Source organism: Quercus lobata, chromosome 8 (genome assembly GCF_001633185.2).
Source record: "Quercus lobata isolate SW786 chromosome 8, ValleyOak3.0 Primary Assembly, whole genome shotgun sequence".
Classification (NCBI taxonomy): Eukaryota; Viridiplantae; Streptophyta; class Magnoliopsida; order Fagales; family Fagaceae; genus Quercus; species Quercus lobata.
This window is the reverse complement of record NC_044911.1, coordinates 8739982-8758397: the sequence shown is the minus strand read 5'-3', so window position 1 is coordinate 8758397 and position 18416 is coordinate 8739982. Positions and strand designations below refer to the sequence as shown.

At 33.5% G+C, this 18416-nt stretch overlaps 2 protein-coding genes across 2 annotated transcripts; both read left to right on the top strand.

Moving 5' to 3' along the window:
- The first annotated feature begins 301 nt into the window (after nt 1–301).
- Nucleotides 302–4269, top strand: LOC115958192 (pyridoxal phosphate homeostasis protein-like). The gene is made up of 7 exons (XM_031076584.1): nt 302–658; nt 750–816; nt 1597–1643; nt 2202–2289; nt 2815–2948; nt 3378–3476; nt 4009–4269. Exons 1-7 carry the CDS (start codon nt 437–439, stop codon nt 4087–4089), a joined length of 738 nt encoding a protein of 245 aa, XP_030932444.1. The 5' UTR covers nt 302–436; the 3' UTR covers nt 4090–4269.
- A 922-nt stretch (nt 4270–5191) lies between these two features.
- LOC115956094 (1,4-alpha-glucan-branching enzyme 3, chloroplastic/amyloplastic-like) lies at nt 5192–17983 on the top strand. Its single transcript, XM_031074556.1, has 21 exons — nt 5192–5567; nt 6230–6301; nt 6618–6682; nt 7325–8002; nt 8905–9077; nt 9172–9261; nt 9921–9996; nt 10797–10904; nt 11812–11902; nt 12111–12212; nt 12754–12856; nt 13753–13890; nt 14023–14094; nt 14228–14332; nt 14739–14816; nt 14888–14995; nt 15446–15526; nt 16197–16301; nt 16621–16706; nt 16819–16873; nt 17334–17983. The coding sequence occupies exons 1-21, from the start codon at nt 5299–5301 to the stop codon at nt 17364–17366; spliced, it is 2688 nt and encodes an 895-aa protein (XP_030930416.1). The 5' UTR covers nt 5192–5298; the 3' UTR covers nt 17367–17983.
- The last annotated feature ends 433 nt before the right edge of the window (nt 17984–18416 follow it).

Below are 18416 nucleotides of genomic sequence, written 5' to 3'. Positions count from 1 at the left end.
TATGCTCTTGAATCTATCCATTGGATTGAGTCACCATAATGATATCCTTAAAATAAAGAGAAATATTATCTTCACAATATTATAATATTTTCACAACAAATTTTAAATAATATATTGTTATTTGCTATTACTGGTAGATAAAAAAGTAATTTCAATAATAAGATTCAAATTAAAACTAATAACAACTTTCCCATTAAGATTTTTTGAGAAAATATTGTGGAGAATCTCGGGTGAGCACTTCTCTAAAATAAATATAGAACTAGAAGTGATAAAAATTCGAAAAATATATTCTTATTATCTTCTTTACCAGTCCAAAAAAAAAACATCCTTCACCTCAGGTCCTCAGCTCGCCAAGACCGCACAGTCACTCTCTCTCTCTCACTCACAGAACTTCGCATATTCTTGTTCATTCAATTTCAACCTCTCTAAAAGCCACATGGCTGCTCCTGCAGTGGAAGGCACAGCCGTGGCGGCGCTCCGGGCGGTCATGTTCCGAGTCCGGCAGGCTGCGGAGCGGTCTGGTCGGAATCCCGACCTGGTCCGGGTCGTGGCCGTTTCGAAAACCAAACCGGTCTCGCTCATCCGCCAAGTCTACGACTCTGGATACCGTTGCTTTGGCGAGAACTACGCACAAGAACTCATCGAAAAAGCCCCTCAAGTCTCTTTCTCTCTATGTCTTTCATTTAATTATTTAAGGTTTAATAACTGAGGTTGTTTATTTATGATTTTGTTTATGTTTGTGTTTGTAGCTTCCTCAAGACATAGACTGGCATTTCATTGGGCATTTGCAAAGCAACAAAGTCAAATCGCTACTCAGTATGATTCTTTGCCCTTTCTTTTTCTTATAAAATCCCATTTTCCTCGTTGGAATATAAACCTTAAAGTTTTCGAATTGACAATCTGGGTCTGTTTGCTTTAGCTTTAAAATCTAATTTTCAATTGAGGAATGCTAGAGACATACATAACATTTTTCAAAATTGGCCACCTAAGCAAATTGTGATCCATCATCCATGCAACATTTACTCTCACCACTGCATCATTTTTATGGTGCACCAATCATAACAGGCTACCTCAACAAGTGGTGAAAAAAAAAAAAAAACTACTGTGGGGTGTGGCATACTTTAGGTACATATGCTAGGATGTGAAGTATCGAGTTAAATAGATTCCACAGTAGTATTGATATATGTTTTTTGAAATGGTTATGATTCGACAAAATCGAAACCATTTATTTAATAATGTCAAGTTAGGATTTTGAGAACTTTATAGTGGAGTTATTTTAGGAATTCTAGGGGATCTCAATCGGCTAATATCCAATAGTGATTATATGATTACCTTTTGTTCTCACGTTTGGTGGATTTTGAGGGCACATAAAGAACTATTTGCAAATGGGGTTTTGAATAATCTGGTAGATCTTTGTTTGCCATATGGAGAGTTGGATGTGTGTCTTGTGTGCATAACAACAGTGATTCAGAAATCACCCACTTGATGATCATGGTGACAGTGTGTGCATTATCTACTTATCTTATTCTGTGTCTTCTTTTTAAGTATGTGGGAGAGGAGTATGGTGAATGTTAAGGTTTTAATTTTGATACGCAGCTGGAGTCCCAAATCTGGCAATGGTTGAGGGTGTAGATAATGCAAAGGTAAAGACTTAGCCTCATATCTGTTGTATGTTTGTTTTCAGTAAGAACTTATTTTCTCATTTCTGTTTACGATATGAAGGGAATTCATATCATTGTTCTTGGATTGTGCTCAACTATGTAATTTTTATTTCTTACAACTAAAAATGTGCTGTAGAAACCTTCATGACTTCAGTTGCTTACTAGTTTTCTGATGCTTTCCAAATGTTTTTGACATTAATGTTTTTTTTTTTTGATAGGTAATATAAGAATTATTATTGATGAAAATTGAAAAAGAAACATACAATGTCTTCATGAGAATGAACACAGCAAAGCACAAAACAGAACACAACAGAAAACAATCAAGAGACTAAACTAAGAGAAGAAAAAAACTGAACATTGTACCGTAACATGAATTAACATACATTAATAGTTCATTCATGTTACAGTACTTATGTGGCCCTGTTTGAGTTTCAAATTGTAATTTTAGTAGCCTTCAATGAAAACAAACTCGTGTTCTAATTGATTCACGTGGAATGTCACTCACATGACATTGCATTACTATACATTATTGATCTTCAGGTTGCAAATCATCTTGACCGGGCAGTTTCAAGCCTTGGAAGAAATCCTTTGAAGGTTTTGGTCCAAGTGAATACCAGTGGAGAAGCTTGTGAGTAAAACCAAAAGTCATTTCTTCTTTTCACATATGTTCTGCCTGTTATTTAGTTGGGCATAATAATGACTTTCTTAGCTCTGTAACTTCCTGAACATCTCTCACCCCCCCCCCTTCCCCTTTTAGCATCATATGCTTATCCTTAAACCTATGGGCTTTTGTAGCTCTACAGCACATACTATCCAAATTGACAATGTTTAGCCAAGGTTACACGACTACACAAATGATCAGAAAATATGGTTGTATAAGAACACAGAAATCATAATATTTTGAAAAGGATACAATATTTACAATGAAGATGATGTCTTCATTTCTTTACATTTACTATTTTGACTTGACTGCCGTAGCACTAAATATTAACACTCCAGTGTTATTTACATGTGGTTGCATGCACAAAATAGCACCTTCGTCTTAATAATTGTTGGCTTCTCTGTGATGTTATTTTGGTATTATTTGTGTTCTCCTTTCTTCCCATATTTTCATTGACTGGTTAGTTCATGGATTTTTGTGATATTCTTGCAGCAAAATCTGGCATTGATCCTTCTGACTGTGTCGAACTTGCGAAACACATTAAGTTGCAGTGCCCAAATCTAGAGTTCTCTGGCTTAATGACAATTGGGATGCCAGACTATTCATCGACTCCAGAAAACTTTAGGGTGGTGATTCTGTGTTTAACAGTGAAGTGAAACTGCATAAGATTGAATTTACCATATCTTTATGCAGAATTTGATTACTAGTTTTAGTTTGTCTCACAATACTTTTTATATTCATGAACTTCAATTCTTTTTCAAATTTAAAAAATTAAAAATAAAAAAAATCATCTATTTGTTATTTATCTGCTGATATTAATGTTGTTTCATTTATATATTTGACTTAATTTTCAATTGCTATGAAACCAGACATTTGTCTTCTTCTCCACCCCACCACGTTTCTCTTATAAGATTTCTTTTATTCTTTTTTCATGTAATGTTGCTGCATTACTATCTTAGAAATTGTCTTTATTCTTTTTCTACTTTTCTTTTCTCTGCATTTTTTATTTTAAGTTAATATACTGAGGCATTAGCTTTTGTGTTGTGATGCATTAGACGCTATCAAACTGTAGAATTGAGGTTTGCAAGGCACTTGGAATAGCGGAGGAGCAATGTGAGTTGTCAATGGGCATGTCAGGTGACTTTGAGCTAGCGGTAAGGGCTACCTTGTGCTTTTGTCAAATGAATTCTTAATAAAATATAGCAATAAACTTCAATTTTCTTTATTTTTGGATTGCGAGCTATTATGACAGTAATTCCTGAACATTTTAATCCTTAAGCATATTGCTGTCCGAAACCATCACTGGACTGCACTGTGGTTAGCTAGAAATTTTATCACTGGCTGGATGGATAATGTGTTGGTAAGAAATGGGTTTACAAGGAGGGATTAAGCTGCAGGCTTTTTATGGTAATTGTTTGGAAAACACTAGCAAAGCACTTCAGAATTGCTAGGGAGTAAAAAATGATCAGGGATTGTCTCTAAAAAAATTGGCAATTATAGTACCTTACAACCGAATTTTACATAATTCTCAAAGTCTTGTAACATTGTAATAATGTATTTCTTGTTCTTAACTTCTTATTGCATCTTGTAGATTTTTTTTTTATGCCTTAGCTCATATCCTTATCAAGGATGGAGCATCACTAAAGAGATCTTGCCGTTGATAATGGGGCTTTCTGATACCTGCAGATTGAAATGGGCAGTACCAATGTGAGAGTCGGATCAACCATATTTGGCCCGAGGGAGTATGCCAAGAAACAACCAAATTAGCATCTTCAAGATGCATACTGTTGCTTCAGGACAAAAATGGGAATTCATGCTCTTGCTTTATGTAATTATGTATTCAAATTTGTTGGTCTAGCACAAAAAGAAAAAGAAAAAGAATTGTACCTTTTACCTGTATGTCATTTTTTACGTAAATCAAAGTGATTACCTATCCAACTTCTTATATTTTTGGCTCATTGACTCTTTGATATCATGATTAAGTTATTTACCAAAAAATAATAATAATGATTAAGTCAGTGTCTTGCACATCAATTATTTAATTAACTTTGTCAGGACTTTTATTCTAATTATTTTGTTCATTACCAATTAAAAAATGCCATCCATTAACTCTCTTCAAATGATTCGTTCACATTTGTTTCTCAAAAAAAAGAAAAAAAGATTTGTTTCACATTTGTAATTAAACAGAAAAATGTAATGCCCTTTTACTCAGATGTTGGTTTACTCATATGGTTTAGAAAAAATAAAAATGAAAATCTTTTGTTTTTGTTTTTCAGTTTTTTAACTAAAGCAAGAATGTATACTTATAAGTTAAAACCTACATGTATCTAAGAAAAAATGTGATGTAAAAAAAAAAAAAAAAAAATCTTCTTTTTTATAATAATAAGAATTAGATTATAATCAATGGTAAAAGTAATAAACTTTTTAAAATTTTGGAAAATACTTCTCTCCAAATAAACTCTTTAAAATCTTCATATATTTTTTTATTGAACGTGTATTTTAAAAAGTTAATTATTGAATTGCGTCTTTATACTTGTAAAATTTAAAAAAAAAAAATCAAATATTAAAAACTATGTTTTAAATTTTAAGTTTTTATGTTAAAATATTATCGAATAGTAAAAAAATATTCAATTTAAACCAAAATTAACATACTTTTTTATAATATGCACTTCAATAGTTTGATAATTTGATTTTCAAAATTCTCCGTCCAATAAAAATTAGTGTAAATGGATATAGGAACAGTTTAAAATTCAAAAAAATAATTCTTACAGTTGCAAACGAGTCAGCGATTGTTTGATTCGTTTCTTTCACTGAGTCAACTCATAAACCTCTCACTTCAAAGCATTCCTTTTAGACATTGTACCCGCCTTCTTATCCTAAAACCCCTCCCCTTTCACTCAGTCACTCTCTCTCTCTCTCTCTCTCTCACTCTCTGAGAGCTTCAACAACTACAGCTAACACTCCTACTCTTATCCGATGGCTTCACTTTCTCTCCCAACCAAAATTTTCCTCTACCCAAATAGCCCCTCCATCCAATTCCAATCCCAACACAGACCCCCCCAGAGACTCACTTTTCCCAGAAACATAAAGATCATATGCTCAGCCACAGAGCAACCACAACAACAACAACAACCCAAGAAGAAGAAGAAGAATGAGACAGAAAGCGAGAAAGGAGTTGACCCAGTTGGGTTCCTCACCAAACACGGCATTTCCCATAAAGCATTTGCTATTTTCCTCCGTGAAAGGTACAAATACTATTTTTTTTTTTTTTTTTAAGAAAAAAAAGTAGAAAGTGAAATGGAGTGTTTGGTTGAAGAGAAAGTATGTGAAGGGGAAAGAAAGTTGGGATTTTTTTTTAAGTCATAATTTTGTTTTTTTTTTTTATGATTATAGTATGTTGCATTAATTGAAGTATGTAGAAATAGAAGAGAATGAGAATAAGTAGAAAGTGAGATGGGTGTATTTGGTTGATGAGAAAGTATGTGAAGGAGAAAGAAAGTTGGGATTTTTTTTTTTAAGTCATAATTTTGTTTTTTATATTATGATTTTAGTATGTTACATGTTGTTTTATTAAAGTATGTAGAAATAGAAGAGAATGAGAATAAGTAGAAAGTGAGATGGGTGTGTTTGGTTGATGAGAAAGTGAGGGAATGAGAAATAAAGTTGGGATTCTTTTAAGTCATAATTTTGTTTTTATATTGCGATTATAGTGTGTTACATGCTGTTTCATTTGAAGTATGTAGAAATAGAAGAGAATGAGAATAAGTATAAAGTGAGATGGTGTGTTTGGTTGATGGGAAAGTGTGGGAAAGAAATGAAGTTGGGGTTTTTTTTTTTTTTTTTTTAAGTCTTTTTGTTTGTTATATTGTGATTATATTGCATTACATGTTTTAATTGAACTATGCAGACATAAAGCGTTGAAGGACCTTAAAGATGAAATTTTCAACCGTCACATCAATCTCAGGGACATGGCTTCTGGGTTAGTCCTATTGAATTCAACTCCAATTTTTTATCAATCTCCTGATTGTGAGCTATAGTTTGAGTTTGATGGGTAGGACTTATAGCTTATTGAAATCTAAGCTTATTATTGAAGAGGATCTGTATTTGGAATGGCTCAACCATCATGCTGAATATTTTTGTGAAAATGTTGATGTTATAGTTCTGATTTGTATGCAATTTTTTTTTTTTTTTTTGGTATCTTTTGGGTTATAAGGGATTCATATGCTGATTATGCTTTTGGTGGGGATTGAGGTTTTCTTTAGCTGAGTTTGGTTGTTCTTGGTTTTGTTGTCTAGATTTGAAATATTGGGTATGCATCGTCACTTCGAACATCGGGTGGATTATATGGAATGGGCTCCAGGTTTGACTCTATGCTCAAATGTTTCTTCTCCTGCTTGACAGGGTTCTCAAATGTTTAATTAACTTTCTGCAAACTTCTAGCCCCAATATGTGCCTAATTCTGATAAATGGAGTCCCTCACTATTACAGGATTTTAGTTTTTTATTTTGGTATCTCTTTTTTATTTTTATTTTTTTCCTCTTTTACCTGATTTTCAAATTACGTAGCTACTTATATGGTCAAAAAAAAGATGGTTGAGAGTTTTGACATTAATCCTCCCCTGAACTTTTCTCTTCTTCAGCTCCCTTCTTGAATTAGCATTTCCTTTCTTCTTCCTGAAACATATGTGAACTCCTAGCCTAATCCTGTATTTAGAATGAGTAGTTATTACTAGTCACACTTTTTTTGGATCAAGATTGGAACTTGATACAATGGACATTATCAATTTGGTTTCACTGTCAAATGACTTGTTCTCCCTGTTTGGAATAGGCAGGTATATTCCTTCCATTACAACCATACATGAGAGTTTCCTACCTCAATGTTTCCCTTAGAGCTGACTTCCATTTTGTATGTTTATTAAAAGAAAAGAAAAAAAAGTTTCCATTTTGCCTACATTCCTATTTGTCCTAAGTTATATGCTGTTAATCAAGCATCTTGAATTCAGGTGCTCGCTATTGTGCGCTGATTGGTGATTTCAATGGCTGGTCACCAACTGAAAATGCTGCAAGAGAGGGTTTTTTTGGCCATGATGATTTTGGATACTGGTTTATTATTCTTGAAGATAAGTTGAGGGAGGGAGAAAAACCAGATGAACTCTATTTTCAACAGTATAACTATGTTGATGACTATGATAAAGGTGACAGTGGTGTCTCAATTGATGAGATCTTCAAGAAATCAAATGATGATTACTGGGAACCTGGAGAGGACCGATTTGTTAATAACCGTTTTGAGGTGCCAGCAAAGTTATATGAGCAACTATTTGGTCCTAATGGACCCCAAACTTTAGAGGAACTGGAAGAAATACCCGATCCAGAAACAAGATACAAGGCATGGAAAGAGCAGCATAAAAATGACCCACCTAGTAACTTACCTCCTTATGATGTGATTGATCAAGGAAAAGAGTATGACATATTTAATGTGGTTAGCAGTCCTGAATGGGTGAAGAAAGTTTTTGCTAAGAAGCCTCCCTTGGAATACTGGTTAGAGACACGTAAAGGAAGGAAGGCATGGTTGAAAAAGTACACTCCAGGTATTCCTCATGGCAGCAAATACAGGGTGTATTTTAACACTCCTAGTGGGCCATTGGAACGGGTGCCTGCTTGGGCTACTTATGTGCAACCAGGTAATTGGCATCTGCCAGAAGTCTTTTGCTCATTGTATTGTTGTTGGAAACAGGTCCTCTTGCATGATTTCTTGTCTCTTTTGCTTGTACAATTAAACATCAATTCATAAGTAATGAAGATAAATTCATCGAGCAAATGACCAAAACCAAAATTATTTTAGAATTTTTTTTCTTTATCTCATAGGAGAATGAATCATTGTAGAATTTCGTTTTTGTATTCAGATAGGGATTAGATTTGAGTTTAGATAGGGATTAGTCTCGAGATTTGTTTCAGTTTTAGATATGATTATCTTTTATTCCTAAACCCTCCGTCTAGACGGTTGTATTTTTGGAAAGACAATTGATTAATGAAATTTCAGATTGGAGATTTTCCAATATGTTGGGTGCTGATTCCTAACACCTTAGGTGTTGATGCCTAAGTTTCTTGCTTGGTACTAATTCTAGGCAAGCCCTAGGTGCTGATTCTTCGGGTTTATCTCTTGTTCTTTTATTTTCTCTTGATTGTCCCACATCACATTCTCTATAGTATATATGGTATATATCTATGTTTTAGATACGTATATTTGCATCTATGTATCTATGTATTTATGTATGGACTGATCTATGTATATGTTTATGTATGGATTGCACTTAAGGTTTTGGTATGAGTTTTTTTAGTAGTGATTCCTTTTAGGTTCTCCACTTGCATATACAGGGCTAGTAACTATTTTTTAATGCATACATAGGACATACGTAGAGTACCCTGCCTAATTGAAACTCTAGTGGCTACTACCTTTTTTAGGAGTATTTTTCTAGCAATCTTACACTTTTATTTTCCTTCCAATTATTTTACAATAATATTTTACAAGCTTTGGCATGTTGTATTGTATCTACTTCATCTAAACTTTGTTGGTTATATTCAGATATAGATGGAAAGCAAGGTTTTGCGGTCCACTGGGAACCACCACCTGAATCTGCATACAAGTGGAAAAACACACCCCCAAAAGTGCCAAAGTCCTTGCGCATATATGAATGCCATGTTGGAATTAGTGGATCAGAGCCAAAAGTATCTTCTTTTAATGATTTTACAGAAAAGGTAACTCCTTGCTTTTTGCTATCTTAAAATATTCCTTCAATACAGTGGTATCACATTCAATTTCTTCAGCTTTGCACTACTTTTTTCAATACAGGTCCTTCCGCATGTAAAAGAAGCTGGCTACAATGCAATCCAGTTGTTTGGAGTTGTTGAGCACAAAGATTATTTTACTGTTGGTTATAGAGTGAGTTGAACATTCTTTTCCCCTTTCCCTGTCCATTATTAAGTATAAACATTTTGCTAATGCATATATCTCTATGAGTTCCCTAAAGTGCCGACATTGGAAATTGTGCTGTCTTTTTTTCTTATGTTGATTAGCAGAGGCTTCTGATTGGTAAATTAATTATATAGTTTCTGTGTTTACAAGAGTCTGATCCATACTTTCAAGATTTGTGCAAGTGCAACTTGGTCTGGTATCCGGTTTATGCATGTATATATATTTTTTATAAGTAGTATCCGGTAAATATTTCAACCTGCCTTAACATTTTAGATTGGACAAGAAATAAATTAAAATACGACATGGCAATAAGAAATAATGTCAATAACAAAATTATAAAGTGGGTGATAAAAGCCCGGCACTGAATGTTTGGTTGCTTTAGTGACTTCTATTTTTTTCAGTTTTATTTTTTATCGTTATTTCTGTAAAAAGTAATGTCACATGCATGGTGGCTTATTTTTGTGTTTTTCGCTTGTTTTTATCAGCACTTAACTGATAATGATCTCTAGAAACAGTCTCAATTTGAGAATTTGGATTTTCTTAATTTCTTTTCATTATTATTTCTACTAAGTGCATTTTATTATGTCTTCCTTTAAATGTAATCAGACTTCTCTGTCACAATGCAGGTTACTAATTTCTATGCTGTTAGCAGCCGATATGGCACTCCTGATGATTTCAAGCGCTTGGTAGATGAAGCACATGGTTTTCATTCTTTATCTGATGTCTTTTTCTATACTACTATTTAAGGGGTTTCCCTTGTTTGGACCGGATTTTTTTTGTTCTAAAATATCCGTACATCCCTATGTTTAAGTAGAGACAAAATTAAAGGACAATCCGGTAAAAATACAATACTAACTCTCACTAAAACATTGCTTAAAAAATAGGGTTACTCTCCTATTGATTTTCAATTTTTTTTTATCCACTTATAAATTAGATTCTCAAAATAAAAATTATATATAAAATAAATAAATAAAAAACAGATTTTTTTTTTTTTTTTGCTATGACCACTTAAAAAAAAAAAAAGAGCCTCATCACACACGCGCTTCGCGTGTGTGATGAGGCTAGTATTTTATTAAAGATTTCATTGGTTCTTTTCATATGGATGAATGAGTTTTTGCTCATCTTAATAGCTTATGTGAGAAATACATCTTGCGTTATAGTTCTTTTTTGTATTGTAACATTATTAAGGTTGGTCTGAGGAAAAGATGATTAAGCAAAAGTGTAATAAGGTGCTTATAATGTATGGACATACACTGCTTATATGAAAGGAAAAATAATTCACAAACAGAACTAGCACTGGGTAATATGAGAATTAATTAAACCTCTTTGAAAAAAAATTTTCTTTAAAATCCAAATGTCTCATCAAGCAGCATTTATGCATAAACAGCATTTCTATTTTTACATAAAAATATGTATTCTTAACAAAAATTTCAGCTTATTGTTTTTCGTTTGTTGCTGATAATAAAATTTACATATTGTTAATTACATCCTACATTTTACAGGACTAGGACTGCTGGTTTTCTTAGACATTGTCCATTCCTACTCAGCTGCAGATGAGATGGTTGGACTGTCACTATTTGATGGATCAAATGACTGTTACTTTCATACTGGTATATGCACAAACTCCTTGTGCCTACTTTTCTAAGACACGAGGTCTCTCCTCTGAGTTGGTCCTTTCTGCTTGCCTTGCTGCTCTACTTTATCAGCTTGTCTGTAACCTATCTCATAAACTTGGGGGGGGGGGGGGGGGGGGGGAAGATTGGAATTCTGTATAATTTTCACTTGGTCTCTTAAAAAACATTCCTGAGGCGTGTGTTGTCATGCATTTGAGATAATATTTATCAGGCTTTCAAAATGTGGCTGTCCCAGTCCATTACGTGTTAGGCATTCATTTGCTGAAGAGCAAATGCAGTCAAACCTACAATATTCCATTTCTAGCTTCAGCTGTTGAAGCAGATGCCTTGTGAAATCATTTTGTAGCTAAAAGAAAGAGTGCTTTGAACATAATATGCATCCATATTCGGTTGGTTGGAGAAAGCAAGAGAGAGATGTCTGTAGGGACTAGAGAGGTTGGTTTGTAACTTACTACGGAAGAAAAGAGGATTGGTCCTGTTAATGAGATAACCCATCTTCTTTGTTAGTAGGAGACTTGGAGTATACATAAGCAGAACCATTTTAAAGAATAGAAATAAAGAGTTTAAAACCTTGCATGCATTGAGTTCATTTTTGTAATTATCTTCCTAAGAAGTTTCAATGTATTTTCTTTGAAGATCTGAGTATGTTGTTACTGTCACCCATGCAGTGTGTGCTCATGAACCACATGTTTGGATTTCATATATCAATCTGAGCCAGTTTTCATCTTTTTGTGTCATCGTAAACAAGCATCCTTTATAATGTTTTTGTTGTACAATTGAAAGAGTCAAACTTAGTGCAATGAGTTTACAAACTGCTCGATTGACCTTTTTTCTTTAGTTCACATACCATTTACTCTGCATTCAACTTTTCCTACTTCAATAGGTAAACGAGGGCATCACAAATACTGGGGTACCAGAATGTTCAAATACGGTGATCCTGATGTGCTGCATTTTCTTCTCTCAAACCTGAACTGGTAACTGCAAAGCAGAAACAGTCATTAAATATTTTAATTTTTAAAATTAATGGACTTGATTGGTTGCACCATTCTTCCTTTTGTACCTATAGGTATGTGCTCATATAGCTGCTGTTAGTTTATTTTTGGGGAACTATAATAGTTTCTGTCCTGGCCTGCCCCTTTGGGTGGATAGGTTGGTATTGCTTACACAATGGTGTTTGAACAGGTGGGTTGTGGAGTATCAAATTGATGGCTTCCAGTTCCATTCACTCTCATCAATGATGTATACGCACAATGGTTTTGCTTCTTTTACCGGTGACTTGGAGGAGTAAGGCTTTTGTTGAGACTTTTTCATTATCCACATCTTACCACATCAAATTAAGTCATTTTTTTTACTCTAAAAACTAAGCTTAACTTTAAACTATATTTTTATGCTTTCTACTGTTATATTATGTACATAACAAAGATATAAACTTACCACCATGCCTCTTAGCTTGAATGGTATCTCCAGCCCTCCCCTTAGGGAGAGTCAAGGTTTGAATCCCCAAGGCACATGTCGCCCTGCTTAATGTAGACCAACAAAAAAAAAAGATATACATTTGTTCTCCTAGCATATGCTGTCTACATTGCATTGACTAACACAAAAAAATAATTAAATTGTTTACAGATGTATCGTCAATGAGGACTAAAATTTAAAATGAAGATTTTAAATGTTAACTAAATGTGATGTTATATGATTTTACTTTAATACCATGTACTCAACCTCACAATTATTCTTTAATCCAGGCCTGTTTCATTCTTTGGTCCCATACAGTCATAATTAAAGCTAGTTCACATTTTATTTGATGGTAGACTCTGTTCTATTGCAGATACTGTAATCAATATGTTGACAGGGATGCATTATTATACCTTATTTTGGCAAATGAGATACTGCATGTTCTTCATCCAAATATAGTAACAATTGCTGAAGATGTAAGTATTTCATGTTGTTCATTTCTATTTCCTCCAAAAACTCGGCAAATTTTATCGTCTTTTTCTCTTTTCTTCACTATTGGAAGATATATGACAATTTCATTATTTTTCTTTTAAAAGTAGTAGTATGTATTGAATTTAAATGAAACATGCAGCATCTGTTAATTGCAAGTTCATGCAAAAGACATTAGGATTTGAGCAACAGATAATATTTTGATTCTCTTATTACTGATTACAGTTTAATTTCTTTACTATAGTAAATTAGATTATATTATTTTTGGTACCATTTGGTTTTTGCTTTTCAATGGTTGAAGAGGAGCCTTTTTGTCTTTCACCTTTCCTTCAGTTGGAATCTCCTCCCCCTTAAGAATAAGGTGGAGGATAAAATCATTGCTTTAAGACCCACTTGGTACATGTGTAACTTTTCAATCAAAGAAAAATACAAGTAATAAAAGGAAATAATATGAACCCAAAAAAAAAAAAAATGAAAGGCATGTTTGGTAACTCTGCCTTGTGTCACCAGAAACTTGTGGGATCATCATTAGAAATGTCAACATCCACCTATACAAGCCTTCCAACAAAATTTAGTCACAATATGTTTTAAATCTAGCTTGACCCAATTTTATTTTCCCTGATTACGACAATTTTTTTCCACAAGTGTTCCTGGCTACAAGAAAATGTCTTGCTTCAATTGTGTTTGCCCATTATTTGAGTTGCAGTAAAGCTTCTAAAACAATAGTCCCTTTTTATTCTTTGTTGAAACTTTAGCCCCTCATATACCTATTGTTTTTCATTTATTTCTTTAGGCCTTTGCCTTATGGCAGAATATTAAGCTCTCTGATTTGTATTTTCTGGCATTTTATGAAATTTTCTTTCCTTTTTATTTTATTGTTCAGGCCACTTTTTATCCTGGATTGTGCGAGCCTACTTCTCAAGGTGGATTGGGATTTGACTATTATGTTAATCTTTCTGTGTCAGAGATGTGGTCATCTTTTCTTGAGAATGTCCCTGACCATGAATGGAGCATGAGTAAGGTTGTATTGTTTGATATATACAATTCACTCTGCATCAAATAGGAGTATGCTTTTTCATTATTAATTCTTTACTTATATATCATTTTACATTCTATAATTCCCAGTACTTACAGAATTAGATATATAATGCAGATTGTGAGCACATTAATGGGCAATAAACAACACGCAGATAAGATGCTTATGTATGCTGAAAACCACAATCAAGTAATCATTCACTCTAATCTCTTCTTACACACCTATAATTCTATTAATATAGCAGCACAATTTTTGTATATAGATTTTATTTATGTAGTATATTATTATTGCTAAATCCTGCCACTACAATCTTTCATGTCAGTCAATATCTGGAGGGAAGTCATTTGCAGAAATATTGTTTGGTGAAAGCAGGGAGGATTCTCAGGGTTTGAAGCAATCATTGCTTAGAGGGTGTTCCTTACACAAGGTATGATATGAACTCATTTTCGTAGTAATGATGTAAAATTCAAAATTTCAGGTTATGAAATTCCTTTTTTCTTATTTATAGATATTGCTTTCTTTATTTTTCCTTAGGCCACTTATTTGGACACCACAAAAAATGCCTTGATATAGGCTACATTTTATGATTGAATGCATTATTGGAGAAAGGCTTTATGTTAATTAAAATAACAGGCAAATACATGGAAAAACCAATATCATCTATTGCCAACATACATCAACATAAAAGGGGCACTTTTCAACTGTCAAGCACTTACAGTGCATGAAACACATTGCATATATTTTGATTTTTTGTCAAGATTTTCATGATTTTGATTGGTTAATTATTCATTTCTTTGTTGTAATTATTTATTTTTCTTTGGGTCTCGAGGCAGATGATCAAATTGATTACATTTACAATTGGTGGGCGTGCTTATATGAACTTCATGGGTAATGAATTTGGGCATCCAGAGGTATGATTACTTTCCCTGTAATACTAAAATAGGCGTTATTTCATGTGACTGACAATCTTCTCATGTTCTAGAGGGTTGAGTTCCCAATGGCAAGCAACAAGTTATCATTTCAACTTGCTAAACGTCGCTGGGATCTTTTGGAGAAAGGCATGCATCGTGATTTATTTTCCTTTGATAAGGTGTCTATCTAATGATTTGCATTACAAAATTTTAATTTTTTTATCATACAATGCTTATACGATATGACATTCACGGTTCCCTGTCTGTGGAAAGTGACCTAGATATTGAACTAGCTGTTGTCAAAAATTGTTGAACTGTTTAGTATTTATATTAGATCTATAGTTATTATGTTCTCCCATTACATGGATGCAGTTTATACTGTGGTATATTGTTGAATTTATTCTTGGTTTTATTGTATAAACATGCAAGATGCGACTTTAGTCGCCAAGAGGCTTGTAGCTCAATTAATTGGCACCTCCCTAGTGTTTCTAAAGGAGACATCCAGGGTTCTTTAACTAGTTTATGTTGCCCTCCAGCCTTTATTTTTATGACCAATAACTTTTAGTGAGCAAACAGGAAATACATTGATAGCTTATTAACAGATCAGATTACTTGTTCCTCTTTTCTAGGACTTGATGAAGTTGGATGAAAATGAGAGAATTCTTTCAAGAGGTTTACCAAACATTCACCACGTTAATGACACTACCATGGTATGGCAATGTGCTCCTTCCATTCAATTACTTGATACATATTCAGCTAAATTAACTAATTAATGCCTTCCACCAATCATTCGTGGAAAGGCCTGCATGTCTGTATGCTTTCTTGACTTGCTCTTTCCATTTATTACTTGATACATATTCAGCTCAATTAACTAATTTATGCCTTCCACGAATCAGTTTGTGGAAAGGTTTGCAATGTCTATATGCTTTCATGTGTTTGTAAGGCCAAAATTGTGACTTCTTCCAGGAATTAAGAAAATCCACTTAGCATGTTGTGTGGGTGTAATCGCCTTTTGGATAATCTAGAAATGCGGAACATAAATTGATTGCAGAAATCTCAACAAAACCTATATTAATTTCTTGGGTTTGATAAATGTTTCGTTTCCACTTTCAGTATTTCTTATGGAAGTAAGTTCTGGTATTACCATATAACCTCGAGTCGTTGAGCTTCTTAATGTCGGTGTCTCTCTTTAACCTTAACTTAACCAATTCATGAATTATGCCTCTGAGCGTCCAACACTTTTTTTCCTCCGTCCTGTTCTTTTGTATACACTCACACAACAGAAACACTTTTTTTTTTTTTTTCGGTGCATGCTGTCCCATTTATTTTGTTGATAATTTGGTACCTTCCAGAAATCGATACATTCTTTGCAATTTACAGGTAATATCTTACCTGCGAGGTCCTCTTCTCTTCATATTCAATTTTCATCCAACAGATTCTTATGAACAATACAATGTAGGTGTAGAGGAAGCTGGAGAGTATCAAGTAAGTGTAATCTTTTTGTAATTCTTTCATCAGCCAGATATGGAGCTTCTAATTAATAACTGTACATTCATTTGGTATAGCATATTTTCATTTGTTTATTTTGCTTAGAAAATAAGCTGGGAAAAGTACAGTTGACCTAGAAAAATGTGAAAGTTTTAGAGCTGTACATTCTCTTTTAGGATGTAAATAAGACATACCAAGCAGGCACTAGTTTATCATTATGATCTGGGTACGGCCATTATGAATGTTTTAATCTTTGTGGCAACCAATGCATTCACATATACTACAAACTGATAGAAGAGTGATTGTAATGACAAAGGTTGTGTTAAATACTGATGAAACAAAGTTTGGAGGTCAAGGGCTTATTAAGGACAACCAATATCTTCGAAGAACCATTAGCCGAAGGTAGTTATTTACATTCTTGAATCTTTTCCTACTTTCCCCTCAACAATTTTTTGCGTACATCTACTTAGGGTAGTACTTTCTTCTACTTAATCTGGCATCTCTGTTTTTGCAGAGTTGATGGCCTCCGAAATTGCTTAGAAGTGTGTCTGCCCAGCAGGACTGCCCAGGTTGGTACATTTTCTTACAGTTGTCATGTTGGGAAATTCTTTTTGGGTGTGCATGAATTTAGGATGGTTTGCGTTCTTTGCTACAAATTGGGGAGGGGTTATACACATTATTCTGTAGGACTCATTTTTGTAAAACCACAATGTCAGGGGATGATTGTAAACACTACATTCTCTAAGATATCAGTTGTATAATGAGCAAATGAATATGAAAAAGTTTGAAATGTTTTAGGCGCTCTGAATTGATCTCCATGCTCTGCATTGGGTCATCCGCACTTCTGCTCTGTGTTCTACTTATCCACGTCCTTACATGTCCCAGCCTCAAAATCTTGGACTAGAAAGAGCAAAATTTATTTTCAATAACGGACTGTTTCAACCTTATATCCTGATACACCAGATAATTTCTAAAACTAACATTTTCACTGATTTGATGTGGAACTAAATTCTTCTTTCATTGTTGCAGGTTTACAAATTGAGTCGGATCTTAAGAATATGACCAAATTTTCACTCTAAAAAGTAACTTGCATGGCAGTGTTCCAGGCTATAACAACTTCTTGTTCATTGAGCGCACATACTTGTATCTCTGAGAAAAAAACAAGGAATTATGGGAATCGAATCAGCTTACGAGAAAAGAAGCACTTATCTCCACCTGTTTTTGGTCATTTTTGGATGTATAGAATATACGAATTGACATTTGCTGACTACTTTGGACTCTTGGAAGCTTTGCTACAATGATATGGGATATTGATCTAATACCTGCCCAAGTTTACACAACTAATGATCCTGCCACATGGAGAAATAATTCATTTGAAACAGCCAGATTGGAGTTTTATTGTGTATGCAATAGTAAATTAGGTAGGACTGAATTCAAATTTCAAGACAAGGTAGTGTTTGAGAGGCAGACATGGGTATGAACATTGTAATATGATATATACTAGCATAGAAGAGAGGGAGATGCATGTGTAGGGCTTATTGTTGTTTGGACAAAGATTAGTTCTAAACAAGGTTGAATGAATCTCTTGTAACTCAATACGTGATGATTTATAAAACCATTTATGTATATTATTTAAACAAATTGTATGACTTGTTAAAAAAGTCATGTGACTAAAACTATATATAGATGATCTCTTCAATCACTATATAATGGATTGGAGGAAGATAACTCCAAACTGGTTTGAAACTAAACTTTTTCCTTATTTTGTGTAGAACACTAAGATTGTTTGTGACTAATAGTATTAGTTCTACTAAGATTATTTATTTATAGCTAACTCAGGCTCAAGGCCAAAATAAATTCTCTAGAAAATGTTTTTTTACGGATCTTGAAAATAATATCAAAAAAAAAAAAAAAAAAAATTGTCATATGCAGTTCACTTTATTGAAAAGTGTGAAATGCATTTTGAGTGTAAATACCAAACACAAGCTTTGACCCCATTCCATTCATTTCTCAATACATAGGTTATTAGTGTAAGATATAATGCAGCTACATTTATTATTTTATTATTATTGTTCATTCATCAATGTTTTTGTTTTTATTTTTTAATTATTG